Source organism: Raphanus sativus, chloroplast (assembly GCF_000801105.2).
Source record: "Raphanus sativus chloroplast, complete genome".
NCBI classification, from domain to species: domain Eukaryota; kingdom Viridiplantae; phylum Streptophyta; class Magnoliopsida; order Brassicales; family Brassicaceae; genus Raphanus; species Raphanus sativus.
This window is the reverse complement of record NC_024469.1, coordinates 55,394-82,500: the sequence shown is the minus strand read 5'-3', so window position 1 is coordinate 82,500 and position 27,107 is coordinate 55,394. Positions and strand designations below refer to the sequence as shown.

Genomic DNA, 27,107 nt, shown 5'->3' with positions numbered 1-27,107 from the left:
ACGATACATATAGTAGTGGAGGCCTATGGGACAAAAAATAAATCCACTTGGTTTCAGACTTGGTACAACCCAAAGTCATCATTCTATTTGGTTTGCACAACCAAAAAAGTATTCTGAAGGTTTAGAAGAAGATAAAAAAATACGAGACTGTATTAAAAATTATGTCCAAAAAAATATAAGAATATCCTCTGGTATGGAGGGAATTGCACGTATCGAAATTCAAAAAAGAATCGATCTCGTTCAGATCATAATCTATATGGGATTTCCTAAATTATTAATTGAAGATAAACCCCGAAGAATCGAAGAATTACAGATGAATGTTCAAAAAGAACTTAATTGTGCCAATAGAAAACTCAACATTGCTATTACCCGAATTTCCAATCCGTATGGGCATCCTAATATTCTTGCAGAATTTATAGCTGGCCAATTAAAAAATCGTGTTTCTTTTCGAAAAGCAATGAAAAAAGCTATTGAATTAACTGAACAGGCGAATACAAAAGGAATTCAAGTACAAATTGCAGGACGTATCGACGGAAAAGAAATTGCACGTGTTGAATGGATCAGAGAAGGCAGAGTTCCTTTACAAACAATTGAAGCTAAAATTGATTATTGTTCCTATACAGTTCGAACTATTTATGGGGTTTTAGGAATAAAAATTTGGATATTCGTAGACGAAGAATAAAAAAACTTTATTTGTCTTTACATTTTATCCAATGATAAAAAACGAAAACTATATAGTATAACACTATAAAGAAATAAAAAAAGAAATAAAAATAAAAACTTGTAGTCTTCTTTTTTATGTTTAAGAAAAAAAATAAGCAATTCTATAAGGTTGAATAAACATTTCCATCAAAACTCCTTTGATATAATTGCTATGCTTAGTGTGTGACTCGTTGGTTTAGGGTTAGATTACGATAAAAAAAAAGAACTTACCTATAAGAGCAACTAATAACTACAGCATTAATAAATAACCTAAGCAACTCATTGCTTCGCATTATCTGGATCCAAAAAATTAGTCAAGATATGATAGGCTGATCATATCATTGGAGCAACTGACTAAAAAAAAAAAAAAGAATAAAGAAAGATGATTATTAAGTTATGAAAGGTAATCAAAAAGTATGCGGATAAATGGAAGGATGAAAGAAAGAGCGAAAAAATTGAATATTAATGATATATGATTCCAATTTGGAAAATCTATGAGGTCACTGTAAGAAAAGCAATGTAATAAAGCATCAATACAGATTCATTCATAATAATTAGATAAATCTGTTCCGAAAACAAAAAATTAAGAGCCTTGAGCCAATAAAAACTGAGAAAATTGCCTCAAAAAAAAAATGAAATTCAAAATTTCATGTAAAAGCTCCATTGTAGAATTCAGGCCTAATGATTAATCAAGAAGCGATGGGAACGACGGAACCCATGAATATATAGGATTCTAGTGAACAAGAAATCTTAGTAATTCATTGGACAGGATGGCGGAATAAACCAGAAACTTTATTATCTATTCTGATTTCTGATTTTGATTCTGAGACCTCGGGGTATAAACAGCAAACTTAAATAGATATTGAAAGAGTAAATATTCGCCGGCGAAAAATTGGTTTTTTTTTTTCAAATAAAAAAAGTAATAAAAGATGAAAAAAACAATGAAAAAAATAAAATAAGGATTTGTTATAATATTATAACTCTAACAAAAATTACATTTGTAATGATGATATTACGTTATTTTTAAATAAATCGAAATAAAATTGATCTTTGATTCTATTTAAAAAAAGACATACACAAATTTAGAAGAGATAAGATGAAATAAAAAAAAATACCATGATTAATAGGATTAATCATTAACTACATCTATATCTTAATTAATCCTTTTATTCGCGAGGAGCTGGATGAGAAGAAACTCTCACGTCCAGTTCTGCAGTAGAGATGGAATTTCTCATTTAGAAAAAACCCATCAACTATAACCCAAAAAGAACCAAATTTCGTAAACAACATCGAGGAAGACTAAAAGGAATATCCTCTCGTGGGAATCGTATTTGTTTTGGCAGATATGCTCTTCAAACACTTGAACCCGCTTGGATTACATCTAGACAAATAGAAGCAGGGCGACGAGCAATGACACGAAATATACGACGTGGTGGAAAAATTTGGGTACGTATATTTCCAGACAAGCCAGTTACAGTAAGACCCGCGGAAACGCGTATGGGTTCTGGGAAAGGATCCCCAGAGTACTGGGTAGCTGTGGTTAAACCAGGTAAAATCCTTTATGAAATGGGTGGTGTACCAGAAAATATAGCCAGAAAAGCTATTTCAATAGCGGCATCAAAAATGCCTATAAAAACCCAATTCATTATTTGTGAATAGGAATATAGAATGAAAAAGCTAAATAACATTTAAGGATAAAAAGATTATAAGTTTTTTTTTTGACAAACAATATTTTTTTACTTCGTCCTTTGCACTAAAAGAAGAGATACAAAAATATGATTCAACCACAAACCTATTTGAATGTAGCAGACAACAGCGGGGCTCGAAAATTGATGTGTATTCGAATAATAGGAGCTAGTAATCGCCGCTATGCTCATATTGGTGACGTTATTGTTGCTGTAATCAAGGAAGCAATCCCAAATACTCCTCTCGAAAGATCAGAAGTGATCAGAGCTGTAATTGTACGTACTTGTAAAGAACTCAAACGTAAGAATGGGACGATAATACGATATGACGACAATGCCGCAGTTGTCATTGATCAAGAAGGAAATCCAAAAGGAACTCGCGTTTTTGGGGCGATCCCACGGGAATTGAGACAATTAAACTTTACTAAAATAGTTTCATTAGCTCCTGAGGTATTATAAGACCTAAATATTGATAGTTAGTATAGGATAGGATTAAAAAAATGGTATTGAAATAAAATTAATTATAATTAATAGATTGTGTATCACGCATATACCCTTAATAATTTTATATATTAATAATTGAATTCATATATTAATATATAATTCGTCTCTATTTTTATAAAAATAAAAGAAAAATAACATGTTGATTATATCAAAATTATAGAACAATTAAGGAATTTTAACTTATCATGGGGAAAGACACTATTGCTGATATAATAACCTCTATACGAAATGCTGACATGAATAGAAAAGGAACAGTTCGGATAGGATCGACTAACATCACCGAAAGCATTGTTAAAATACTTTTACGAGAGGGTTTTATCGAAAACGTAAGGAAACATCGCGAAAACAATCAATATTTTTTGATTTTAACCCTAAGACATAGACGAAATAAGAAAGAATCCTATAAAACTATTTTAAATTTAAAGAGAATAAGCCGACCGGGTCTACGAATCTATTCTAACTCTCAACGAATTCCACGAATTTTAGGCGGAATAGGAATTGTAATCCTTTCGACTTCTCAAGGTATAATGACGGATCGAGAAGCTCGACTAAAAAGAATCGGCGGAGAAATTTTGTGTTATATATGGTAATCCTTCTAATATCAAAATTGGATATCCGGAACTTACCATTTGTGAAAAAAAAAGGGGGGTTGTGTAATACCACCCCTGCTAAAAAAGTTTAGAATGTTTTACCCCAAATGAAATTAAAGAAAAAATGAATTAATGAAAGTTTTCTTTATGAATCACTTCCGAACGGCATGGTTCGATTTTGTTTAGATACTAAAGATTTTTTTTATTTTAGGTCATGCTTCTGAAAGGATTCGACATATTTTTGTATAGGTATACCTATAGGAGAAAAAGTTAAAAGTTTTAGTAAGTTCTTAGGTATTAAGTTAATCGGGGAACAGCCACTTTCTAGACTCCATAACAAGGATTCAAATAAGTCAGTGGTTTTTTGAAATTCAACATTCCTTTCACGAAGATACAATTCAAGATTCAAAAATATCAAGAAACCTTTTTTTCGTCCAAGAATAAGTATATTAAGAGAATTAAGGAATAACAACTATGAAAATAAGGGCTTCCGTTCGTAAAATTTGTGAAAAGTGTCGGCTAATCCGTAGGAGGGGACGAATTATAGTAATTTGTTCCAACCCGAGGCATAAACAAAGACAAGGATAATCTTACTAAAGGAAAAGGCACTTCCAGGGAGCTAGTCAAAAAAAAAGGTCCGTTTTGACATGAAATGGATATATCCATATATTTCTTGTGAAATGAAAAAATATGGCAAAACCTATATTAAGAATTGGTTCACGTAAAAATACCCGTAGTGGTTCACGTAAAAATGTACGTAGAATACCAAAGGGAGTTATTCATGTTCAAGCAAGTTTCAACAATACCATTGTGACCGTTACAGATGTACGGGGTCGGGTAATTTCTTGGTCCTCCGCGGGTACTTGTGGATTCAGGGGTACAAGAAGAGGAACACCTTTTGCTGCTCAAACCGCAGCAGGAAATGCTATTCGAGCGGTAGTGGATCAAGGTATGCAACGAGCTGAAGTAAGGATAAAAGGCCCTGGACTGGGAAGAGATGCAGCATTACGAGCTATTCGTAGAAGCGGTATACTTTTAAGTTTCGTACGAGATGTAACCCCTATGCCACATAATGGTTGTAGACCCCCTAAAAAACGACGTGTATAGAACTAAATAAAGGCTGAAAGGGTTTCAAGAGAAATAAATGATTCAATGATCTGATCAAATAAAATTACTATGGTTCGAGAGAAAGTCAAAGTATCTACTCGGACACTACAGTGGAAGTGTGTTGAATCAAGAAGAGACAGTAAGCGTCTTTATTATGGACGCTTTATTCTGTCTCCACTTATGAAAGGTCAAGCCGACACAATAGGCATTGCGATGCGAAGAGCTTTACTTGGCGAAATAGAAGGAACATGTATTACACGTGCAAAATCTGAGAACATACCACATGACTATTCTAACATAGTCGGTATTCAAGAATCAGTACATGAAATTTTAATGAATTTGAACGAGATTGTATTAAAAAGTAATCTATATGGAACGCGCAACGCGCTTATTTGTGTCCAAGGTCCCGGATATATAACTGCTCGAGACATAGTTTTACCGCCCTCTGTGGAAATCGTTGATAATACACAGCATATAGCTACCTTAACGGAACCAATAAATTTGTGTATTGGATTAAAAATCGAGAGGAATCGCGGATATAGTCTAAAAATGTCAAATAACTTTGAAGACCGAAGTTATCCTATAGATGCTGTATTCATGCCTGTTCAAAATGCGAATCATAGTATTCATTCTTATGGGAATGGGAATGAAAAACAAGAGATTCTTTTTCTAGAAATATGGACAAATGGAAGTTTAACTCCTAAAGAAGCACTTCATGAAGCCTCCCGGAATTTGATTAATTTATTTATTCCTTTTCTACATGTAGAAGAAGAAACGTTCTATTTAGAGAACAATCAACATCAAGTTACTTTACCCCTTTTTCCTTTTCATAATAGATTAGTTAACCTAAGAAAAAAAAAAAAAGAACTAGGATTTCAATATATTTTTATTGACCAATTAGAATTGCCTCCCAGAATCTATAATTGTCTCAAAAAGTCCAATATACATACATTATTGGATCTTTTGAATAACAGTCAAGAAGACCTTATCAAAATGGAACATTTTCACATAGAAGATGTAAAAAAGATATTAGACATTTTAGAAAAAAAATAAAAAAAGCATTAAAAAAATTGACTAAAAAGTAAATTTAAAATTGAAATGGATTTTAAACCTTCAACGTAATTTCGATTTTCCAGTCAAACCTATTTTACTTAAATAAAATTAATTTAGATATGTATCTAGGGAGAATTCATTTTGAAATGACTACTCCCTAGATACCCACGCCTTTTATTTTACAATTGAATAAATTTAATTAAAAAAGACCTAAAGTTAGAGATTTATCAATTGGTAATGTTGCTCCAATACCTAACCACAGGGCCACCACGGTGCCAATCAAAAAGACGGTTGTCGCCACTGGACGACGAAATGGATTTTGGAACTTATTAACATTTTCCAAAAAGGGTACGGTTAATAATCCCGCCGGTACTGAAGCCATTAAAAGAACACCCAATAATTTGTTAGGCACTGTACGAAGTATTTGAAATACAGGAAAGAAATACCATTCAGGTAATATTTCCAAAGGAGTTGCAAAAGGATCCGCAGGTTCACCAATCATTGATGGTTCTAAAACCGCTAAGCCTACGTTACAGGCAATGGTACCAAGAATGACTACTGGAAAAATATATAAAAGATCATTGGGCCATGCGGGTTCTCCGTAATAATTATGACCCATACCTTTAGCTAATTTAGCTCGTAATACAGGATCATTCAAATCTGGTTTTTTTGTTATTGGGATAGGTGAATTCTTATGGATCCATCCCCCGAGGGAACCGGACATGATAATTTTTCATCATCCGGCTCGAGCAAGAATTAACCAAACTAAATTAATACATACAAAAAAGATATATGTTATCCACAAGTATTTAATATGTAAAAAAATAATTATCCGATTCCAAAGTTATTGCAACTAAAGATTACCATAAATTCCATTCTTACAGGTAAATGCTCAACACCCACGTAAGCTTAAAAGTTGATCATGATTAAGTGCTTTCTGGATCGTCTCATACCTTATCAATTAATCCTTAATCTCAAAAATTATATCGAGATTTTTAAAATACAAAGGATTTACTTGTTACTAATGAAGTCTACCCTCTACTCTTCATTAGATCCTGTATTCACTCCGATAGTATCATAAATCGAGTCGATGCAGAGGAAATGAATGCATTTACATACTATTAATTTATTATGTTCCATCCCTTAATCTCCTGGATTTTTGGATTTTACGGAGCCCACTCATCCACGACATCGTCGGGTATTATGATCATAGAAAAGATTCTCTTCAAGTGAACCAGCCTATCCCCTGTATGGGGCTTACACAGTGGTTGGAACAAAGACACATTTGGTTGTGAATTCCAATGTAGCAGATAAAGTCATATTTCTGCACGGCCCGATCAATAGTTCAAGTCACACACTCCCATAATCCATTTTCTCTTCATAGAATTCCCTTCAACTTTTTATGTCAAAAAAATAATACAATATTGTGGAGTTGAAGGGAAATATCCAAATACATGTCTTATTTTTTTAATAATCCATATTTATAGCAATAAAATACGATTGTTCCTTCACCAAGTAATAAGATAAATTAGTAATTAAAAATATCTAGAATCTATATTATTTATAAGGGACCAGAAATACCTTGCTTACGTATCATTAAGAAATGCATTAACATAAATACAGCCGTAAGAAGAGGTAATACAAAAGTGTGTAAACTATAAAAACGAGTCAAAGTGGATTGTCCAACACTAGCACTTCCGCGTAATAATTCTACAAGAGGCGATCCTATTACCGGAATAGCGTCAGGTACACCTGTTACAATTTTGACTGCCCAATAGCCAATTTGATCCCAAGGTAAAGAATAACCTGTTACACCAAAAGATGCGGTCAATACACCCAGAACCACACCAGTAACCCAAGTTAATTCGCGAGGTTTTTTAAAACCACCGGTGAGGTATACACGAAATACGTGCAGGATCATCATTAGGACCATCATACTTGCCGACCATCGATGAACTGATCGGATTAACCAACCAAAGTTAGCTTCAGTCATTATATATTGAACAGAAGCAAAAGCCTCAGTAACAGTTGGACGGTAATAAAAAGTCATAGCAAATCCCGTAGCTACTTGTACTAAAAAACAAGTAAGGGTAATTCCTCCTAGACAATAAAATATGTTGACATGCGGAGGAACATATTTACTAGTTATATCGTCTGCAATCGCTTGAATCTCAAGACGTTCTTCGAACCAATCATAAACTTTATTGAGATAGGTAAACCAAGGTTACTCCCCCTCCAAGAACTGTATATGAGAATTTCATCTCGTACAGCTCAAACAAAAAAAAGACCCAAATACTGATTGAAACGGATATGTAATATAAAGTTTTAAACTTCTCTCTCATTCAATATTATTTAAAGATATGAAAGAGTCAAAATGCGAAAGCTCTTCTTTGTGGTTAAATGCCAAAAACTCAAGTCAGCTCATACGTCTTTATGTTGTGTTGATCGTTACAGGCCTCTTGAATCTTCTAGATTACCTATCGTTATTGTCTTTTTTATTTGGTATTTGTATGGAATGGGAATACGTATTTCTTCTTGTTTTCTTTATTATTGATAGGAATTTTCTTGTTAAGACCCTACTTATTAATTGAAACCTCAGATTCATACGAGAACCACGATAATTCAATGAAACCTTCAAAGTCCAAAGTTCACTGAGTGAGAACCATTGGATCATCACTTATTCAATCAAAAAAAGAGCTATAATGATTAAAAACATAAAATACAAAGAAGCGTTTGTCCTTTGATCTAAATAAGAGTTTAAAAGCAGAAAAAAGTTTGATTTATGAAAATTTATAAGATAGAACGGAAAGAAGTCCGGCTACGAGGTCTAAGTATTAAGTATGAATCATAGTTCGAAAACTTTGTGATCTATTTGATCTATTTCGTGCTCCAGATACTCGAATGAATATCCGACGAAGTAAAACCATCTTGATAAAGATGACAGACCCCCTTCTCTGTACTATCCATAGGGTCAATTCTAACAAGTCACACACTCATATTCCGGAAATATACAATGCAGAAAAAAAATTTCGCGGTCAAACTACCAAAGGAGAACAGGCTAAAAATTTTAGACCTACATACTTTACTTTTTTGTATCGAACAAAAAGCTAGGACTTCAAGATTCTTCTCAGTCTAATTCACTGAAATTCCATCCAGTAGAACAGAAGAATTATAAATCTCCAAAATAATAGATAGGAATACCGCAAATAGCGCCATTGCAACACCCATCAAAGGGGTCGTTCCCCATCCAGGAGCTACTTTACCATATTCAGAATTCAACGGTTTCAATAACTTCCCTACAGTAGTGCTTCTTGGACCAGATCTAGAACTATCTTCAACAGTTTGTGTAGCCATAAATCTTATTTTGTATTCATTACGATCTGTTGACTTTGTATACCATTCCGTTGTAAATAAACGATCTTAGCATAGATCCATTGTGGTCTTTCAATTCTATAATAATGGAAACAGCAACTCTAGTCGCCATCTTTATATCTGGGTTACTTGTAAGTTTTACTGGGTATGCTCTATATACTGCCTTTGGGCAACCCTCTCAACAACTAAGAGATCCATTCGAGGAACACGGGGACTAGTTAACGTAATCAGCCTCCAACTATTTGGAGGCTGATTACGTCAATGAAGAGAATGAAAAATTATTTCATTTTTTAGTTGAAATTGTAGGCGGTTCCCGAAAAAAAATAGCGAAAAAAATGATCCCTAAAGTCGATACTAAGAGAAATGTATAAACCAATGCTTCCATAAATTTGATCGTGGTTTACAATTATAGCTTTCATACCTGTTTATGTTTACTGAGGAGTATCCCTCCGGATAAAGAACAAAAAAGAGTCAAAGAAACGGCAGCGATTTAAATCAAGATTCCTACAGTACCCTACCTAATTAAATAAAATTTAAATAAAATGAAATCAAAAAAATCGCAAACAGAAACTAAAAGAAAAAAAGCAATGTTGCATCAGACTGCTTGTCTTTTTGTAGTTGGATCTCCAAGTTTTTGGAATGCCCCAAATTCCACCTGAGCATCCAAATCTGGATCAATACCAGCAAAAACATCTCTGAAGAGGGTTCTAGAACCATGCCAAATGTGTCCAAAGAAGAAAAGTAGAGCAAACGAAGCATGCCCAAAAGTAAACCAACCTCTTGGACTGCTACGAAAAACACCATCAGATTTCAAAGTAGCACGATCTAATTCAAAAATCTCACCCAATTGAGCCCGTCTAGCATATTTTTTCACAGTTGCGGGATCACTATAACTCACTCCATTGAGTTCACCACCGTAAAACTCAACAGTTACACCTACTTGTTCGACACTATATTTAGATTCTGCCCTTCTAAACGGGACGTCCGCTCTAACAATTCCGTCTCCGTCTACCAAAACAACCGGAAATGTTTCAAAAAAAGTAGGCATACGGCGTACAAAAAGTTCGCGCCCTTCTTTATTTCTAAAGACAGGGTGTCCTAACCATCCAACAGCTATTCCATCCCCATTGTCCATTGAACCCGCTCGGAATAATCCCCCTTTTGCTGGATTATTACCAATATAATCATAAAAAGCTAATTTTTCAGGAATTTTAGACCAAGCTTCTGATACACTTTGATTTTCAGCTAGTCCAGCACTAACTCTTCGATATATTTCTTGTTGAAAGTATCCCTGATCCCATTGATAACGAGTAGGACCAAATAATTCGATGGGAGTAGTTGCAGAACCATACCACATAGTTCCAGCAACAATAAAAGCTGCAAAAAAGACAGCAGCAATACTACTGGAAAGGACGGTTTCAATATTTCCCATACGTAATCCTTTGTATAGACGTTGAGGCGGACGAACACTAAGATGGAATAAGCCCGCTAATATACCCAACGTCCCTGCTGCAATATGATGAGAGGCTATTCCTCCCGGAACAAAAGGGTCAAAACCCTCCACGCCCCACGCCGGATTTACGGGTTGGACCTTTCCGGTTAGTCCATAAGGGTCGGATACCCATATTCCAGGACCATATAATCCTGTTACATGAAATGCGCCAAAACCAAAGCAAGCCACTCCTGAAAGAAATAAATGAATTCCAAAAATCTTGGGCAAATCCAAAGAAGGTTTTCCTGTACGTTCATCACAAAAAATTTCTAGATCCCAATATACCCAATGCCAAATAGCTGCCAAGAAGCACAAGCCAGAAAACACGATATGTGCTCCGGCTACCCCTTCGTAACTCCAAAGACCCGGATTCGTTATAGTCCCTCCTGTAATATTCCAACCGCCCCATGAATTGGTTATTCCTAAACGAGTCATGAAAGGTATAACGAACATACCTTGTCTCCACATTGGATCAAGAACAGGGTCGGAGGGATCAAAAACAGCTAATTCATATAGAGCCATGGAACCGGCCCAACCAGCAACCAGAGCAGTATGCATTATATGAACCGAAAGTAAACGACCGGGATCATTCAATACAACAGTATGAACACGATACCAAGGCAAACCCATGGAAATACCCCTTTATCAATGAAAAATAGACACTATGTAACTTTATTGCATTGGAAAAAAACTATGTTATGGACCCCCCCTTTTTAGGTAATTATTTCGGAGAAAGGATTAATATTTGTTCTATTCTGTTAGTAATAATGGAACAATTCGATTCATAGGAAAAAAGGGAAGCGGATCTATTCTATATCCGATAAGTACCAATACGCAATGGGGGTGAATCCTATTTTATATGAATCAAGATAGCTATTGTTGTTCATCATTTAGAAGCCCGTTCGTAAAAAGTTTCCTTTAATTTTTATTCATTCTCTCTTACTTTACTTTTATTTTATATTTTATTTTAGCTTATTCAACTTATGTATTAAATATGATTAATTTTAATATGATTAATATTAATAAAGTCGGAAAAAAGGATAATATGATAAAAAAAAATGAAACTTACAGTCTTACGTTTCCACATCAAAGTGAACTAGAGAACTTCATTCTCTTTTTTTTCATTTCATGCCTATTGGCGTTCCAAAAGTACCTTTTCGAAGTCCTGGAGAAGGAGATACATCTTGGGTTGACATATAGTGCGACTTGTCAGATATATTGGGCTATATGGGATTTCCCCATTTTCTCCCTCGATCGAGATATCCTCTGTTTCGCTCAAAAAGATTGATTGAATTATCAAAAATTTGTAACGCGAAGCGCAAAAAATAAATTAGAATTAAATGCAGGGAGTATTTAGATTGATATTAGATTATCAAAAATTTTTTATGGTTTACGTGATCGGACTAATAAAATTAAGTATCCAGGCTCCGTTTAGCAAAAATCCAATTGATAATTAATATATAATATTTTTATAATTACTACTTAATATGGTATGAATATGATATCAAAATTATGATAAAAATTCTATTAAAAAATATAAAAAATACAAAAAATTGAAACAGGGTGATCTAAAACTGTTGATCAAATCAAATAATATAATTAAAAATTTGTTGACTATTTGACAGAAGACATGTGAAAGAAATTAATTGAAAAAAAAGAAGGAGTAGTAAAAAAAAAAAAAGACGCGGTATTTGGTTCATTTGTCCTATATGTGCAAATCAAAATCGGGCAAATTTTTCCTTTTACTCGGAGTAGAGCATAAACCTAAAAAACGGAATAAAAAAAGGAAGAAGCCCATTCAGGAACAAGAAAAAAACATCCCCATTTCAACTGAATCTGGATGAAAAAAAAATATCAATGAATCAAGGTAGTCTGACAGGCCTAATCAATCGTTTTATTATTTTATTATTAGGATTATAATATCTAATAAATAAAAGGGGCCAAAACTTATTTATTTTTTCTTTTACTTTTAAAAGGGAAGCAAGCCCTTCCCTTATTAAGTTAGAAAGAAAAGCCTTCTCTGAAAAAAAAAGGGGTTGGAATCGACACATTGATTTTTTAACAATTTTTGTTGAACCGTATGCATCAAAAGGTGCCTGTACGGCTCCTAAGGAATAAAATTTTATCCTAATCAACCGACTTTATCGAGAAAGATTGTTTTTTTTAGGCCAAGAGGTTGATACCGAAATCTCGAATCAACTTATTAGTCTTATGATATATCTCAGTATAGAAAAGGATACCAAAGATCTTTATTTGTTTATAAACTCTCCTGGTGGATGGGTAATATCTGGAATGGCTATTTATGATACTATGCAATTTGTGCGACCCGATGTACAGACAATATGCATGGGATTGGCCGCTTCAATAGCATCCTTTATCCTAGTCGGAGGAGAAATTACCAAACGTATAGCATTCCCTCACGCTTGGCGCCAATGAGTTTTTTATTTTCGATAAAAAATACTATGCCTTCGCCCTCGGAAATATGAATTAGTTAAGTAATAATAGCATGGCACTTCGAATTCGATATGAAATTTTTTAGATTAAAAAAATTAGATTATATATTGAAAGAGTAGTATGGGATAAGAAAGGGGTATTTAAAACGAAATCTTCCCTATTCGGGCACATCTCAGCGTCACAAACTTTGTTTTCACACCGGAAGCTTATTTACAAAAACAAAAAAAACGACACTTTGGGATTGCTGAATCATAGACGGATCAAAAAAATGATATATAAAGCAACGGAACCATCATAGTATTTATTTTTTTAACTCAAAAAAAGAAGGATGGTAATTGGATCGTTTATGGATCTGCGTATAATAGAACCTATATTTTGTTTTCTTTCGCCGAAAGGAAAGGTCAAAAACGTAAATTCCATTGTAGAGCCGTATGCAACGCACAAAAAAGCCTGTACGGTTATTCAAATTTCTCTGTTTTTTTGGTTATCTCGCCTCATTCTGCGAAATAGAAAAACCTTTTCTATTATATCATCAGGGTAATGATCCATCAACCCGCTAGTTCGTTTTATGAGGCACAAACGGGAGAAGTTATCTTGGAAGCGGAAGAACTACTAAAACTTCGCGAAACCATCACAAGGGTTTATGTACAAAGAACGGGCAAACCTATATGGGTTGTATCCGAAGACATGGAAAGGGATGTTTTTATGTCAGCAACAGAAGCCCAAGCTCATGGAATTGTTGATCTTGTAGCGGTTCAATAAAAATAGGAGCGATTTCATGCAAATCTACCATTGCTAATTTTATATCTTTTTAGATTAAAGGTTTAGTTTCATATTCTCTTCAATATAAAAAAAATATATTGAAGAGAATCTTGAAGAGAAGTAATAAATAATTAGCCGGTTAGAACCCATCTAAACCAGCCCATTATTTATATGATTACGTATGCCAACCATTAAACAACTTATTAGAAATACAAGACAGCCAATCCGAAATGTCACGAAATCCCCAGCGCTTCGGGGATGCCCTCAGCGACGAGGAACATGTACTCGGGTGTATGTGCGACTCGTTTAGATCATAGACTGAAACACAAAAAGGAAATTCTTTTTTAAATATCAAGGATCAGTACCTGTTAATAAAATAGAATGGAGGAACTCGATTCATTATTTCAAAAAGATAGATCGTTCATATCTTCTATTGTGTCTGAAACTTATGGTTTACATTGGTGCAAATCCAATCAACTCCATTTTTTAGAAAACCCCCAATGATAACAAATGGTTATCAATTAAGCGGGGGAAATCCCATTTTTTATTAAAAAGATTCCACTCTTGAAAGAAAAAAACGGACTAACAGGGTAAATGACCAAATCAATTTTAAAATAAAATACCGTTACTGTATAAAGTGGATCTCATTGTGAAAGACCTATTTACTGGAATATTAATGGGGTAGAGCCAAAGAATGTGAATTGTACAAGTTACCAATAGTATTGATTAATTAAAAGAAGGAGCTCCGGTGTATAGAGAGGACCTCACCGTTTTAGAAGTAACCATAGAAACGAAGGAACCCACTATTTATCCATTTCTATTTACTACTTTTTGTAGTTATTCTATTTTTTTTATATCAAGTACCAAGGCAATTTATCCTTTCAAAGCAAAGGAAAATACCTAGCCAAAAATAGTGGTGGGGAAGGTTAGAGTAGCAAAAGCCATTGGAATTTTTTTTTTATACATTGGAATAATTAGTTTGGTTATTAATGACTAGTAAAGGGGAAAAGAATAACTAAAAAAAGAATTAGTTATTCATCAAAGTTTGATTTATTCAATGACTAGAATTAAACGCGGATATATAGCTCGGAGGCGTAGAACAAAACTTCGTTTATTTGCATCAAGCTTTCAAGGGGCTCATTCACGACTTACACGAACTATGACTCAACAGAGAATAAGAGCTTTAGTTTCGGCTCGTCGGGATAGGGGTAAAAGAAAAAGAGATTTTCGTCGTTTATGGATCACTCGAATAAATGCCGTAATTCACGAAACGGAGGTATTCTATAGTTATAACCGATTCATACACAATCTGTACAAGAAGCAATTACTTCTTAATCGAAAAATACTTGCACAAATAGCTCTATTAAATAGGAGTTGTCTTTATACGATTTCAAATGAGATCAAAAAATGAGGGGATTGGAAGAAATCCACTAAAATATTTGAAATAGAGTTCTTAAGTATAATAAGCTCGGGGAGGGTAGAGTAGAAATTAGTATTATAAAAAAAGTCGTCAAAACAAAACGAGGGTATATAGTCGCTAAAAATAGACTTATTCTTTTTCTTTTCGACGATTCTTTTTTTTTATTTTTATGACAGACACAGACGTAACAATCAAATTTTGATTCTTGATTGGATTTGTCGAACAAAATATTAACCTCTTTTTTAATTCCTTCAGATTAGTTATTCAATTGAAGAATAAGTCTATTTTTTTCTGGTTCTAAGGCTAGTAGTTCTAGGGGTCGACTCACTTCTCTCAAATTGTTTCTGATTATTAAGAAAAGGTAACAAAGATAAAATACGAGCTTGTTTTATAGCAATAGTAATTAATCGTTGTTGTTTTAAAGTTACTCTATTCACCCGTCTAGATAATATTTTTCCTTGTTCACTAATAAATCGACTAATTAAACTCATGTTTCTATAATCAATTCGATCCCCCGATTGGATCGGGGGCAAACGCCGACGAAAAGATCGCTTGGATTTAGTAAAAGGTCGCTTAGATTTATTCATAATTTTTTATTCCTTACCTCTAAAATCCTATTTTGATCGGATCAAAATAAAAACGATTTCTATTTCTATATAGGATAGAGTTTCTATATAGAATTAAGAATATAGGATTTTATTTCTTTCTATTATTTTATTTGTTTATATTTATATATATGTAATAATACGTAGATACTCTCATTATTCCTGTTCTTAAAATAAAATTTGACATACAAGGACTCAATTTTATCTATTTCTTGATTTCCCCATGAATTGTATGTTTATAACAATAGGGACAGAATTTTCTCAATTCCAATCGACTAGGAGTGTTATGCCGATTCTTTTGAGTAATATATCTGGAAATTCCAGCCGATTCTTTCTTAATATCATTTCGAACACAACTGGTACATTCCAAAATAATTGTTACTCGAACATCTTTACCTTTGGCCATGAAACCTCCTTTGGATTTATGATTCACCCCCAACCTTCTGTTTTCATTTTAGGATCCATAAAGAACAAGAACCAAAAAAATAGAAGCTGTTAATTAATTAAAAAAATGTCTTAAATATTTCGTTGCAATGAATATTAATTAGTAATTAAATAAAAATAAAATAATAAGTAATATAATGATTTTTTGAAAACTATATTTCAAATCTTTGTACAGTATTTTTTTTAAGTATCTCGTAGGATACTCTTTCCCAAGCAACACTTTTTTTTTTATTGGATCCTGAACCCTCGTTTTTATGACCTTTCGCCCCCCCTTTTCTAATTCATTTTTTTATAATAAAAATGAATTAGAAAAAAAGGGGGGGTTAGTCCCCGATCGTTGATCGTATCTCTAAATTTTTTTATCCTTTCTGATGTTAATAACTAGAATTAAAAAAAGGGAAATGTTAATGCATCTGGAAATAAACGATTAATCTCTATTAATAAACCTGCTAACGAAACGAACCATAGAGTACTTAGTACCGGTGCTACGGAAAGATATGTTTTTAGATCTCGCATTTGAAATCCTCCTTCTTTCTTCTTTATTGTATTACAATATATATAGTAATATATATAACTATAGATGTACATGTAGTTAAGAAGTTCTTGTATTTGTATATGTAACCCCCCCCATTTTCAAAATTAGAATTGAAATATTGTCTACTAGAACGATCTTATAGATTCCATTTTAAAATGGAAACGCCTTTTTATGTAAATTTGAAATTTTTAGGATTTGCCTAAAAAAAGTAATTTTTTTAATTATATATATGTTTGTTATCTGATATGAAAAAAAATAAAAGAAGGATGTGGAAAACAAGATAGGAATTGTTTACAATGACACTGTAAACCAATTGAAAGGGATGTAGCGCAGCTTGGTAGCGCGTTTGTTTTGGGTACAAAATGTCACGGGTTCAAATCCTGTCATCCCTACCTATTACTGCTCTTCTGAGCAGTAACGAGGAATCTATTTTAGATCTATCTTTTTTTAATAAAATTGGACATACATATAATTCTGAAATTTATGATATACTATGATATAGTATATACGTACAAAATACAAAATCGATTCGGGTTAAAGAATGTCCTCTTTCTAGCCTTTTCGTTTTTTTAGAAAAAACAAGAAAAGCGCTCTTAGTTCAGTTCGGTAGAACGTGGGTCTCCAAAACCCAATGTCGTAGGTTCAAATCCTACAGAGCGTGATGTCACTCTTGTTTATTAGATTGTGTCAAAATTCCACTGTTCGCAAATAATTGAGCAGCAATCTGAATTAGACCTCCCGCATATGAAAGCAAGAAGGAGGTCAGTCAAAAAAAAAGAGATGTTAATTAATCAAAAGTCCAACTGATCACCACGTCTGTATTGTAAATAAGCAGTTACGAATAATCCAGCCAAAGTAATAGGAATTAGACCTAAGACGATTCCAAATAAAGAAACTTCAATCATTTCAATTTTCTTTTGTTTTCATTTTTGAAAGGGAGAAAAGAGAGGTACTATCTATTCCTAGCTCTTAATCTGTATTGCCGATGAATCTCAATGACCAAAATTGGGTAATTAACACGGTAAAGAACTATCGAACATATGAAATACCATATAAATCTTTTTTGATCAAAAAAGATTCATTCAATTAATTTCAAATAAGTCGTATTTTGCTTAGACCAATAAATAGAACTGAGGTTATAGTTAAAGCTGCTAGTAGAAAACCGAAATAACTAGTTATAGTAGGCATGAAGGGACTCAATAAAATATGTTTTTTTATACATATGTTTCTAAAGTACTTCCCGAAGTTTCAATAAAAAAAAATTTTTAAGATAGATACAAATACTAGTTCCAAGAATCAAAAAATTCACTTGAAAATTTGTGAGTTATCAATCATTATCGGTGGTATGAACAAAAATAGATAAAAAGAAAAAAACTAAATTCATCGTCTTTGGCATCTGTACCATCTCAGGATTCAGAATTCACGTAACTGATTCATTGAAAAACCCTTTACTTTAAGAAATTAATAAGAAAAAATAATACATAAAAAAATAACTCTATTATATAACTTCAGTTAAAACATAGAACTTTTTTTGAATAAAGTAGATTAATATAGTAGAGCAGTTTTCTTCATTTAATCTATGAAATTAAACCAAAAAGCAGTATCCTACACGGAGAACGAGATCAGTCAAAAAAATAGTTATTTATTTTAACGAGATTTTTAAAACTTGTAATTAGCAATTTCTCTTATCGTTTCCTTTCTAGGTTTTAGGTTTTTTTCTTTCGATATTATATAGAAAATAGAGTGAAAAACCCATCATCTTTGTAGTTAGTTAAAGAAAGAAAAAACCTTTGAATTGAATACAACAAAACAATGCACGCATTCCAAAGATTTAGTATTATTATTTTTTTATTATTTGTTGTTCTTTTGAATTGATCCAAAACTATTCTTCCTTTTCTTGTTACTGGAAATTAATTCCTTAAAATAAAATGAAATAAAAAGCAAAAAAGGGGGGGTCACATTATCATTACAAAAAAATCTCTTCTACAATTATGCATATGCAACAAAAATGAAATTGATGGGTTTTGGATTCAATTGACTTGGGACAATATGAGAATTTCCTTAATGAATTATTAGAATTAGAAACCACCCTCTTGAATTTTCATTTTATCTAATCTTTAGTTTATTTTCTAGTCCAAAACAAATAAAGGATCAAAGCCCTTATAGATTACAGATACAGGAATTTGAAGAAGTGGGACATGGTTATACATCGACAAGCAAGAAAAAAACGAAATAAATTATCTAACACTTCATTTCTATACTAATTCAAATTGCGTTGCTGTGTCAGAAGAAGGATAGCTATACTGATTCGGTAGACTCTAAAAATACCCTTGGTACTTTATTGACGATCTCACAAAGATGTAATCTCAGTGAATTTGAGTTTACTGATTCATCTTTTACAGAATCGATTCCCTACGAGAATATCTGGAGTTCAGTATGTCTGGAAGCACAGGAGAACGTTCTTTTGCTGATATTATTACCAGTATTCGATACTGGGTCATTCATAGCATTACTATACCTTCCCTATTCATTGCGGGCTGGTTATTCGTCAGCACCGGTTTAGCTTACGACGTGTTTGGGAGCCCTCGCCCAAACGAGTATTTTACAGAGAGCCGACAAGGCATTCCATTAATAACAGGCCGTTTTGATTCTTTGGAACAACTCGACGAATTTAGTAGATCTTTTTAGGAGGACCCAATGACTATAGATAGGACCTATCCAATTTTTACAGTGCGCTGGTTGGCTGTTCATGGACTAGCTGTACCTACCGTTTCTTTTTTGGGGTCAATATCAGCAATGCAGTTCATCCAACGATAAACCGAATTCAATTATAGAGCTATGACACAATCAAATCCGAACGAACAAAATGTTGAATTAAATCGTACCAGTCTCTATTGGGGGTTATTACTCATTTTTGTACTTGCTGTTTTATTTTCGAATTATTTCTTCAATTAAAATTAAGAAAAGAGCGTAGAATAATAAAATAAAAAAGAAAGAGTAGTAATTTTCTTATCCCATTCGGATGGATTATATATCATAATTATCTCTGACTGTTTATGTTTCTAGCATGACCACTCGATGAAATGTGGAGGGAAGCGGGATAAATGGCTGATACTACTGGAAGGATTCCTCTTTGGGTAATAGGTACTGTAGCTGGTATTCTTGTGATCGGTTTAATAGGTATTTTCTTTTATGGTTCATATTCAGGATTAGGTTCATCCCTGTAGAAATTGGATGAACTGAGTTATAGACGTGAAAACATAAGAACTCAACGGGGCCCAACTCTTCCTTCTTTGTCTGATTCGAGGGGGTCCCGTTGAACTGCTAATAATCAGAACAATTTTTATCGTGTTTTTGAAAAATGAACTTAATTAGATTAGTAGGTTACGAACATATAGTATTTATTATTAACCTTTCAAAGATAGAAAAAAAGGGGGGAATCACTTAATTTTATTTTTCTGCTTTCCCGGCTGACACAATATTTTTTATCATTAGATCTATCATTAAACTTTTGTCTATACTAATAGAAGTTTTTTCTTATTTTTTATTTATTTAGTATTTCATCAAAATTGAAATAAAAATAAATAAAACTACAAAAAGTAACTATTATTATACTATTAATTAATAATTATATATACTATATATATTAATATAGATATATTAAAACGTTATATATATAGAAACAGTAATATATATGTAAACTAAGAATAGGATTTTTTAACGAATGCAATTAAGAATGACAAGATCGACACAAGAAAAGGAATTTTAGACATCCTTTTCTTGTGTCGAAGACTCGCAAGACAAATAATACTCCCTATAGTCCCTAAAATTTGTTATTTCGCCAATTTATAGTTCCCTTTTTTCTGCGCTTGCTTTCCTTATTTTAGTATCTAGTCAAATTTTTCCATTCTAATTACAAAAAAACTCTTGATTATTGATACATTCTATCAATTTCAATTGGTCACTAACGACAGAGTTACATTACACCCCCTCCCATTTTTCAATACAAATTTGTATTGAAAAATAAAGAAAAGGGGATAAAATGAATTCGTCTTAATATACATACTAGGATTAGGACTATCAGACAAGTAATTCCTGACACCTGGTCGAAAAGGAATCGAAAGTCTAAAGAGAGACAAAAAGGCTTTTGATAATTTTTTTGGTTCTTTCTTTTTTACGAATTTGATAAAGCTAAATAGACAGATCTAAAAATTCATTTCGGATAATTGAACCTTCTCAAACTGTTTCTTTTTAAGAACCAAAAAGATTTGTGCCAAAACAACCGATCCTAAGAAGAACAAAAGGCCTTGGACACGTAATGGATCTTGAAGTACTATTTCCGCATCCCCCTGACCAAATCCACCCACATTAGGATTGCTCGTTAATGGTTGATCGAGTTTAATGGATTCGCCCTCTGAAACAAGAAGTTCTAGGCCTCGAGGGATAATATCAATTACTTGGCGTTCATTCGATGCATCCACTACGGTTATTTCGTATCCACCTTTTTCTTTTCGTAAAATTTTGCTTATTATCCCTCCTGCCGTAGCATTATAAACTGTATTGTTACTTTTGCTACCATCAGGATAAATCTGACCCCTTCCCCTATTTCCACCTACGTATATAGGATATTTTAAGAAGTGAACATCTTTATTAGTAGCAGGGTCTGGGGCAAGAATAGGAAAGGTTATTTCACTATATTTTTGACCAGGAACAGGACCTATCACAAGAATATTTTTTTTATTGGGGCGATAATTCTGAAAAGACAGATTTCCTATCTTTTCTTTGATCTCGGGTGAAATACGATCGGGGGGGGCTAATTCAAACCCCTCAGGTAAAATAAGAACAGCTCCCACATTCAAAGCTCCTTTTTTACCATTAGCTAGAACTTGTTTTAGCTGCATATCATAAGGAATTTTAACAACTGCTTCAAATACAGTATCAGGAAGTACCGCTTGTGGAACCTCAATATCCACGGGCTTACTAGCTAAATGGCAATTGGCACATACAATACGCCCAGTTGCCTCTCGTGGATTTTCATAATTCTGCTGGGCAAAAATTGGATATGCACTTGAAATGGATGCCCAAGTTATTATATATATCATGAGTGAGACAGATATGGAGCGAGTAATCTCTTCCCTTATCCAAGAAAAGGTATTTCTAGTTTGCATGGTCCAATCATTTATCCCGAAAATTTCTACAATAAAGTTAGGTAGGTCGATAATATACTTCCCTAGCCACAATTCTGCTATTTACATTTACTGAAAAAAAATTTTTTTTTATTGAAATATACAAGGAATCCCTCGTGGGTAAAAAAGAGTAAAGTAAATACGACTTTGATTTGGTTATGATGTATAAAGTAAGAAAGAGTAGAATTGGATCAGTGAATCGTTTTTTAGTCATTTATTGCATGATAAATCACTACAAGTGACGGAGATACACGATTTAAATAACGAAAGATCCAATATTTAAAAATTGTATCAAGAATGACTGGAAAGGTAGAAACTAGACCAGATAAAATTTGTTCATAATGAGCAAACCCAAAATCTTTGTAAATATAACCAATCATTAGTTCCCAACCGTGAGGCGAATGGAATCCGATACATAAATCAGTTAATAAAAGAATCGAAAAAGCTTTAATTGTATCACTTAAATTATATAGGAATTCTTGAACCCAAGAATTGAGAATAAAAAGCTTTTCCTTACCCCAAAAGGAATAACCACTTAGAATAACGAAAGATATTAGATTTGTCGAGAAGTGCAAGATTGTATGGATACGATACTCGTTGTGTATCTTGATGAATTGGATCGTTTCTTTGTGGATTCCTAGACGAAATTGTTGTAAATCGGTTTCTGGGTATTCCTTTATCATTTCATCCAGCTGGAATAGTTCCTCTAATTGTATGAATTTTTCTAGAACACTTTTTTCTTGAATATCATTCAAGAAAGTTTCGCATTGTCTAGTATTCCACCAATTAGTAATCCAAGTTTTCAAATTTTTATTACAGCAGAGAGAGATCAACCAGGGCAAAAAGACTATAGATGTAAAATAAAAAAAAGGAATGAATGCTTTCTTTTTTGCCATTTTGAATCTGTGAATTGTTAATGAACCTACCGCATTTGTTGATTCTATTAGATCTACTATTTCTATCGAGCATGAGTTTCTATTCTAATTCAAATAGAATGTATTGAGCCTATAATCCCTTTTATCTTTTTCTTTTGATTCAATACTTAGTCTTTGCTTTGAATCTAGAAAGAATACAGAAATAGACTCAGAATACACTTCCAATTTGAATCAAGAAAAAATTGTATTTCCAGGATGTTATTCCCCCTTTTTTCGATCACTACTAAAAGAACTTTTTTTAATTTTTAAAATAAAAAATATGATTCTATTTTCGAGACGAATAAACTCCCTTTCTTTTCTATCAAATATATAAAAAAAACGAGCATAAAAGAATAGATGAATGTTCAATTGAAAAAAAAAGAAAGCAATTCTTTCGTTTTTTCTTCCTACTGCCAAAGGATTTAGTCTTTAAACTTTAAAGAATTCATTTCAAAATACTTCAATTGGTACACGCAAGAAGTAAGCCAATTCAGCAGCTTTTTGCTCAATTTCTCGTGTAGTAAAATTCTCATCAGTACGAATTAAAGGAATAGCCCCTTGACCTCGAATTTCCATATAAAGGACACGCCGGGCAGAAACACCCTCTTTAACTTCGATTCTGATCGACTGAATATCTTTCATAAGGAATCGTAAAAAGATGCGACGGCTTTTTCCAGGAAATCCCCAACGAAAAATACGTACTATCCCTTCTTTTCGGTCGAAAAGATCATAACCACTACCCACATTCCACAAAATAGTGCACCACAAATAGCAACTAATAAAGAGACCCGCGATCCCATAGAAAGACATCACAATCCCTTGTGGAAAAAAAATGATTTCCTGAGACGCAACTAACGATATAAAATTTCTACCAAGATAACTGGAAGTTCCAACCAATAAGAATCCCAATGAACCTAAAAATAGGATAAAGGCCCAGCAGAAATTACTTGTTTTTCGAGACCCCGTTATAAATTCTATCCATAGAGATTCTGATCGCCAACTCATATATATTAGATCCAGTTATACAATTTTTTGGAATTGAGAAAATATGACTTTCCTTTTTTTGTTTTCAAAGTAACTCTCATCAACTATAACTATTTTATTGTGAACCTTTACTTTAGGAGTAATTTATATAATTGTTTATATCTAAAATAATAACATCTCCTTCCTTTATATGATCCCCTATAACTATATACATACAAATAAATACATTGATAACTATATACATACAATTAAATACATTGACTTGAATTTCATACAGCGGTCCAATGATGATCCATTTTTTCAAAAGAGCGCAAATTGAGTTACCCCATATAATACGTTTACACATGCATAAAAGCTTTTTTTAGTTATGTTTGTAGGAATCTATGTGTTATACAATATTCTACCAAATGGGTCTTATCAAATCGAAGTTTTTAAAATAAAAAAGGGATTTATACGATTCGGTCTCATCCGATCTAAAAAATCTTATTTTTTTGAATATGAAGAAATAAAGAAGCCATTGCAAGTGCCGGAAAGACTAGGCCTACTAAAGGCACAAAAATAGAGGGTAAGTTGTTGAAAGTTGTCATAAAATGGGGTACCTCAATTTAATATTTGTACCTGTTATTGTTATATTCTGAATTCTAAAGATATCTTAGAATATCTTGTATTTTTATTATTTCTATTATATATATTATATAATTATACTAAGTATCTTTAAGTAAATATATATCTAATACTAATATACAACCTAATAGAAATATATAGAATAGAACCTACTATAAATAGAATAAAAAAATAGGTACAAGAAACGCCAAACTAAATAAATGGACTTATTAATCTTTCAAAATCAAATAGATGTATTATCATAATCTCCCTGTTAGATTTATTATTCTTTTTGTTCTTTTTGTCTTCTAATAGTCATTAATAAAGAAAAAAATTTTATTCCATTAAAAATTTATACAAAATTTATTGGAATCTGATCCAACAACAGGTAATTTTCGGGAAATGCAAAACGATGCAAGACTCTCTATAGATCTATATCTCTATTTGAATTATCTATCCATATGCAAGCAAGAGAGGAAAAAAACTTTGTTTAATTTTTCTAGTCGAATTTGAACTTCCCGAAAGCAAAAATTCACTTTTTATCTTGTTGATAAAGGTTTACTGAGTAGTAAACAAGAATATCGATAAAAAAAGGATTCGAAAGAAAAATGAATTTTTCAGGGTTTTCGTTTAATTCTGATAAACTAACTGTTCTATTTGATTTCATTTTTGTTCAAAGGAAAAAAAGCATGGAGCTGAAATAACTCACTCACAACACCTTTTAAAGGATTACGTGGTACAATTGCATCCAATAAGCCCTTACGTAATAAAGATTCAGCTGCTTGTGAACCTTCAGGCACGGCTTTTTTCAATGTTTGTTCAATTACTCTTTTACCCGCAAATGCAATATAGGCATAGGGTTCGGCAATAATGATATCCCCCAACATCCCAAAACTTGCTGTCACCCCACCGGTAGTAGGAGATGTAAGAATTGATATATAGAATAACTTTTTACTTGATTGATAATCACATAAAACCGAAGAAATTTTAGCCATTTGCATCAAACTTAAACTTCCTTCTTGCATTCGTGCTCCTCCGGAAGAACACACTAAAATAAGAGGTAAACATTGATTGGTAGCATACTCGATCAAACGAGTTATTTTTTCGCCTACTACGGATCCCATACTACCCCCCATAAACTGAAAATCCATAACCCCAAGAGCTACGGGAATACCATTTAGTTGACCTGTACCTGTTTGAATAGCGTCAGTCAACCCTGTCTTTTTTTGAGCAGAGGCAATACGCTTTTTATAAGGTTCCTCCCTCGAATGAAATTTAATGGGATCCGCAGAGACCATGTCTTCATCCATAGGATTCCAAGTACCCGGATCAATCGAAAGCTCAATTCTCTCTGAACTGGTCATTTTCAAATAATGTCCACATTCTTCACAAACATTCATTTCGACTTTCTTATACATTAATCCATAACAATTATCGCATTGAATCCACAATTGATTGTAGTTTTTAGTTATATCGAAATCCTTAGAACTCATTAAATTATTACGATTACTATTAGTTCTTATCTTGTCATTTTTGCTTTCACGAATCTTTCCACTTTCACTTTCCCTTTCACTAAAAATGAAATTATAAATGTAACTTTCATTGGAATTTTTACTATCGCTTAAAAAGTGACTGTCAATACAGATGTGAGAACGAAAATAAGAGTCAATGCAACTATTAATGTGATTATTACAATTATATTTAGTATCCTTAATGTAAGGATCATAGTGCAGATCGTTGTCACCTTTAGATCTATTATTCAGATAACTAGAACTACAATAACTATAAAAAAAATTTTCTAGGTCACTCAAATCATTGTTAATCTCAAATTTTTTCTTTTTTATATCAAAATATATAGAATAACTATTTTTATTACTATCCCTAACAAAAAAGGTGTCATCCGATATGAAATTCCGAATGTCCTTGGAGTTAACTAAAAGATCAACATTATTGTAATAACTAGAACGCTCACCCCAACCATAAAAGTTTTTATACATATAATATATAAACCGGTCTTTACTTATAGTAGTCTTTTCAATAGGAGCAAAACTATCCATTGCTTTACTTAGCTCGCCTCTGTATTCCAATTCTCCCTTAGAAAACATCAAATTGAACCACGATTTTTCCATAGAGCTTCTAGCCTCTATTTACATGAAAATAAAATAACAATAGATGAATAGTCATTCAATGAAAAAATTAAAAAATGCAAAAAAAAATTTGAATAGTTAATTTTCTATTCAGAGTAAGCAAAGCATGTCGATGCAATTGCTAATTGCTAAGATTATTAAGTAAAAGCAATTGAAATTAATAAATTTCAATTCTAAATGAAAATAAGGATTTTCTTATATTGTGTAAAATTCTCATTAAAAAAAAGAAATATTTGTTCTTCGCTTATGAATATAACGATATGAAGAACTTTTTTAGTAAAATCTCGTATACTAATATAAAAAAAAAGGTTTTTATTCCAATACGGAATGAAAAGAAAAGGACAACATGCAGAATGGGTAGAAGAAGTGGGGATACTTGGTTCAAGCCCTGACACGAAACTTAAAAAAAGAATACAAAAATCCTAAGAATCCATATTTCGTATAGAATTTCTTGTGGACACTACAATACAAAATTGTAGTTGTGTTTAATCTTCTTTTTTTTTTCAGATTTTGTATATCTAGATTAAGTATGTATCTATCAAAAACAG

At 32.7% G+C, this 27,107-nt stretch overlaps 31 protein-coding genes and 2 non-coding genes across 34 annotated transcripts in view. All coding sequences in view use genetic code 11, as the record gives it.

The window, feature by feature from the left end:
* rpl22 (ribosomal protein L22) overlaps nucleotides 1–41 on the top strand; it is a 483-nt gene extending 442 nt beyond the window's left edge. Inside the window, exon 1 of the mRNA in view lies at nucleotides 1–41. This exon is cut by the window's left edge and continues 442 nt beyond it. Coding sequence (YP_009046953.1) covers nucleotides 1–41 — 41 coding nt within the window.
* Nucleotides 26–682, top strand: rps3 (ribosomal protein S3). Its single transcript has one exon. The coding sequence runs from the start codon at nucleotides 26–28 to the stop codon at nucleotides 680–682; it is 657 nt and encodes a 218-aa protein (YP_009046952.1).
* Nucleotides 683–874: 192 nt separating this feature from the next.
* rpl16 (ribosomal protein L16) lies at nucleotides 875–2,361 on the top strand. Its single transcript is given in 2 exon segments — nucleotides 875–883; nucleotides 1,963–2,361. Coding segments are annotated over 2 exon segments (408 nt in total).
* A 116-nt stretch (nucleotides 2,362–2,477) lies between these two features.
* rpl14 (ribosomal protein L14) lies at nucleotides 2,478–2,846 on the top strand. Its single transcript has one exon. The coding sequence runs from the start codon at nucleotides 2,478–2,480 to the stop codon at nucleotides 2,844–2,846; it is 369 nt and encodes a 122-aa protein (YP_009046950.1).
* Nucleotides 2,847–3,076: 230 nt separating this feature from the next.
* On the top strand, nucleotides 3,077–3,481 carry rps8 (ribosomal protein S8). The gene has a single exon. It carries the CDS (start codon nucleotides 3,077–3,079, stop codon nucleotides 3,479–3,481), a length of 405 nt encoding a protein of 134 aa, YP_009046949.1.
* Nucleotides 3,482–3,955: 474 nt separating this feature from the next.
* rpl36 (ribosomal protein L36) lies at nucleotides 3,956–4,069 on the top strand. Its single transcript has one exon. It carries the CDS (start codon nucleotides 3,956–3,958, stop codon nucleotides 4,067–4,069), a length of 114 nt encoding a protein of 37 aa, YP_009046948.1.
* A 102-nt stretch (nucleotides 4,070–4,171) lies between these two features.
* Nucleotides 4,172–4,588, top strand: rps11 (ribosomal protein S11). The gene has a single exon. The coding sequence runs from the start codon at nucleotides 4,172–4,174 to the stop codon at nucleotides 4,586–4,588; it is 417 nt and encodes a 138-aa protein (YP_009046947.1).
* A 69-nt stretch (nucleotides 4,589–4,657) lies between these two features.
* On the top strand, nucleotides 4,658–5,641 carry rpoA (RNA polymerase alpha subunit). The gene has a single exon. It carries the CDS (start codon nucleotides 4,658–4,660, stop codon nucleotides 5,639–5,641), a length of 984 nt encoding a protein of 327 aa, YP_009046946.1.
* A 199-nt stretch (nucleotides 5,642–5,840) lies between these two features.
* Nucleotides 5,841–7,005, bottom strand: petD (cytochrome b6/f complex subunit IV). The gene is given in 2 exon segments: nucleotides 5,841–6,315; nucleotides 6,998–7,005. Coding segments are annotated over 2 exon segments (483 nt in total).
* Nucleotides 7,006–7,202: 197 nt separating this feature from the next.
* On the bottom strand, nucleotides 7,203–8,638 carry petB (cytochrome b6). The gene is given in 2 exon segments: nucleotides 7,203–7,844; nucleotides 8,633–8,638. Coding segments are annotated over 2 exon segments (648 nt in total).
* Nucleotides 8,639–8,773: 135 nt separating this feature from the next.
* psbH (photosystem II protein H) lies at nucleotides 8,774–8,995 on the bottom strand. Its single transcript has one exon. The coding sequence runs from the start codon at nucleotides 8,993–8,995 to the stop codon at nucleotides 8,774–8,776; it is 222 nt and encodes a 73-aa protein (YP_009046943.1).
* A 104-nt stretch (nucleotides 8,996–9,099) lies between these two features.
* psbN (photosystem II protein N) lies at nucleotides 9,100–9,231 on the top strand. The gene has a single exon. The coding sequence runs from the start codon at nucleotides 9,100–9,102 to the stop codon at nucleotides 9,229–9,231; it is 132 nt and encodes a 43-aa protein (YP_009046942.1).
* A 65-nt stretch (nucleotides 9,232–9,296) lies between these two features.
* On the bottom strand, nucleotides 9,297–9,398 carry psbT (photosystem II protein T). Its single transcript has one exon. It carries the CDS (start codon nucleotides 9,396–9,398, stop codon nucleotides 9,297–9,299), a length of 102 nt encoding a protein of 33 aa, YP_009046941.1.
* Nucleotides 9,399–9,608: 210 nt separating this feature from the next.
* psbB (photosystem II 47 kDa protein) lies at nucleotides 9,609–11,135 on the bottom strand. Its single transcript has one exon. The coding sequence runs from the start codon at nucleotides 11,133–11,135 to the stop codon at nucleotides 9,609–9,611; it is 1,527 nt and encodes a 508-aa protein (YP_009046940.1).
* Nucleotides 11,136–11,633: 498 nt separating this feature from the next.
* Nucleotides 11,634–13,721, top strand: clpP (ATP-dependent Clp protease proteolytic subunit). The gene is given in 3 exon segments: nucleotides 11,634–11,704; nucleotides 12,638–12,929; nucleotides 13,494–13,721. Coding segments are annotated over 3 exon segments (591 nt in total).
* Nucleotides 13,722–13,902: 181 nt separating this feature from the next.
* On the top strand, nucleotides 13,903–14,016 carry rps12 (ribosomal protein S12; one part of a trans-spliced gene, as the record gives it; the record has 2 gene entries for this part). Coding sequences YP_009046938.1 and YP_009046893.1 both cover nucleotides 13,903–14,016 — 114 coding nt within the window.
* Nucleotides 14,017–14,778: 762 nt separating this feature from the next.
* Nucleotides 14,779–15,132, top strand: rpl20 (ribosomal protein L20). The gene has a single exon. The coding sequence runs from the start codon at nucleotides 14,779–14,781 to the stop codon at nucleotides 15,130–15,132; it is 354 nt and encodes a 117-aa protein (YP_009046937.1).
* A 290-nt stretch (nucleotides 15,133–15,422) lies between these two features.
* On the bottom strand, nucleotides 15,423–15,728 carry rps18 (ribosomal protein S18). Its single transcript has one exon. It carries the CDS (start codon nucleotides 15,726–15,728, stop codon nucleotides 15,423–15,425), a length of 306 nt encoding a protein of 101 aa, YP_009046936.1.
* A 223-nt stretch (nucleotides 15,729–15,951) lies between these two features.
* Nucleotides 15,952–16,152, bottom strand: rpl33 (ribosomal protein L33). Its single transcript has one exon. The coding sequence runs from the start codon at nucleotides 16,150–16,152 to the stop codon at nucleotides 15,952–15,954; it is 201 nt and encodes a 66-aa protein (YP_009046935.1).
* A 425-nt stretch (nucleotides 16,153–16,577) lies between these two features.
* psaJ (photosystem I subunit IX) lies at nucleotides 16,578–16,706 on the bottom strand. Its single transcript has one exon. It carries the CDS (start codon nucleotides 16,704–16,706, stop codon nucleotides 16,578–16,580), a length of 129 nt encoding a protein of 42 aa, YP_009046934.1.
* Nucleotides 16,707–17,043: 337 nt separating this feature from the next.
* On the top strand, nucleotides 17,044–17,117 carry trnP-UGG. The gene has a single exon. It is a non-coding gene; the product is annotated as a tRNA-Pro (tRNA).
* A 195-nt stretch (nucleotides 17,118–17,312) lies between these two features.
* On the top strand, nucleotides 17,313–17,386 carry trnW-CCA. The gene has a single exon. It is a non-coding gene; the product is annotated as a tRNA-Trp (tRNA).
* A 130-nt stretch (nucleotides 17,387–17,516) lies between these two features.
* Nucleotides 17,517–17,630, bottom strand: petG (cytochrome b6-f complex, subunit V). The gene has a single exon. The coding sequence runs from the start codon at nucleotides 17,628–17,630 to the stop codon at nucleotides 17,517–17,519; it is 114 nt and encodes a 37-aa protein (YP_009046933.1).
* Nucleotides 17,631–17,817: 187 nt separating this feature from the next.
* petL (cytochrome b6/f complex subunit VI) lies at nucleotides 17,818–17,913 on the bottom strand. The gene has a single exon. It carries the CDS (start codon nucleotides 17,911–17,913, stop codon nucleotides 17,818–17,820), a length of 96 nt encoding a protein of 31 aa, YP_009046932.1.
* Nucleotides 17,914–19,161: 1,248 nt separating this feature from the next.
* On the top strand, nucleotides 19,162–19,413 carry psbE (photosystem II protein V). Its single transcript has one exon. The coding sequence runs from the start codon at nucleotides 19,162–19,164 to the stop codon at nucleotides 19,411–19,413; it is 252 nt and encodes an 83-aa protein (YP_009046931.1).
* Nucleotides 19,414–19,422: 9 nt separating this feature from the next.
* Nucleotides 19,423–19,542, top strand: psbF (photosystem II protein VI). The gene has a single exon. It carries the CDS (start codon nucleotides 19,423–19,425, stop codon nucleotides 19,540–19,542), a length of 120 nt encoding a protein of 39 aa, YP_009046930.1.
* A 21-nt stretch (nucleotides 19,543–19,563) lies between these two features.
* On the top strand, nucleotides 19,564–19,680 carry psbL (photosystem II protein L). The gene has a single exon. The coding sequence runs from the start codon at nucleotides 19,564–19,566 to the stop codon at nucleotides 19,678–19,680; it is 117 nt and encodes a 38-aa protein (YP_009046929.1).
* Nucleotides 19,681–19,829: 149 nt separating this feature from the next.
* psbJ (photosystem II protein J) lies at nucleotides 19,830–19,952 on the top strand. Its single transcript has one exon. It carries the CDS (start codon nucleotides 19,830–19,832, stop codon nucleotides 19,950–19,952), a length of 123 nt encoding a protein of 40 aa, YP_009046928.1.
* A 978-nt stretch (nucleotides 19,953–20,930) lies between these two features.
* petA (cytochrome f) lies at nucleotides 20,931–21,893 on the bottom strand. Its single transcript has one exon. The coding sequence runs from the start codon at nucleotides 21,891–21,893 to the stop codon at nucleotides 20,931–20,933; it is 963 nt and encodes a 320-aa protein (YP_009046927.1).
* Nucleotides 21,894–22,117: 224 nt separating this feature from the next.
* On the bottom strand, nucleotides 22,118–22,807 carry cemA (envelope membrane protein). The gene has a single exon. It carries the CDS (start codon nucleotides 22,805–22,807, stop codon nucleotides 22,118–22,120), a length of 690 nt encoding a protein of 229 aa, YP_009046926.1.
* Nucleotides 22,808–23,275: 468 nt separating this feature from the next.
* ycf4 (photosystem I assembly protein Ycf4) lies at nucleotides 23,276–23,830 on the bottom strand. Its single transcript has one exon. It carries the CDS (start codon nucleotides 23,828–23,830, stop codon nucleotides 23,276–23,278), a length of 555 nt encoding a protein of 184 aa, YP_009046925.1.
* A 452-nt stretch (nucleotides 23,831–24,282) lies between these two features.
* Nucleotides 24,283–24,396, bottom strand: psaI (photosystem I subunit VIII). The gene has a single exon. It carries the CDS (start codon nucleotides 24,394–24,396, stop codon nucleotides 24,283–24,285), a length of 114 nt encoding a protein of 37 aa, YP_009046924.1.
* Nucleotides 24,397–25,065: 669 nt separating this feature from the next.
* On the bottom strand, nucleotides 25,066–26,541 carry accD (acetyl-CoA carboxylase beta subunit). Its single transcript has one exon. The coding sequence runs from the start codon at nucleotides 26,539–26,541 to the stop codon at nucleotides 25,066–25,068; it is 1,476 nt and encodes a 491-aa protein (YP_009046923.1).
* Nucleotides 26,542–27,107: the final 566 nt, after the last annotated feature.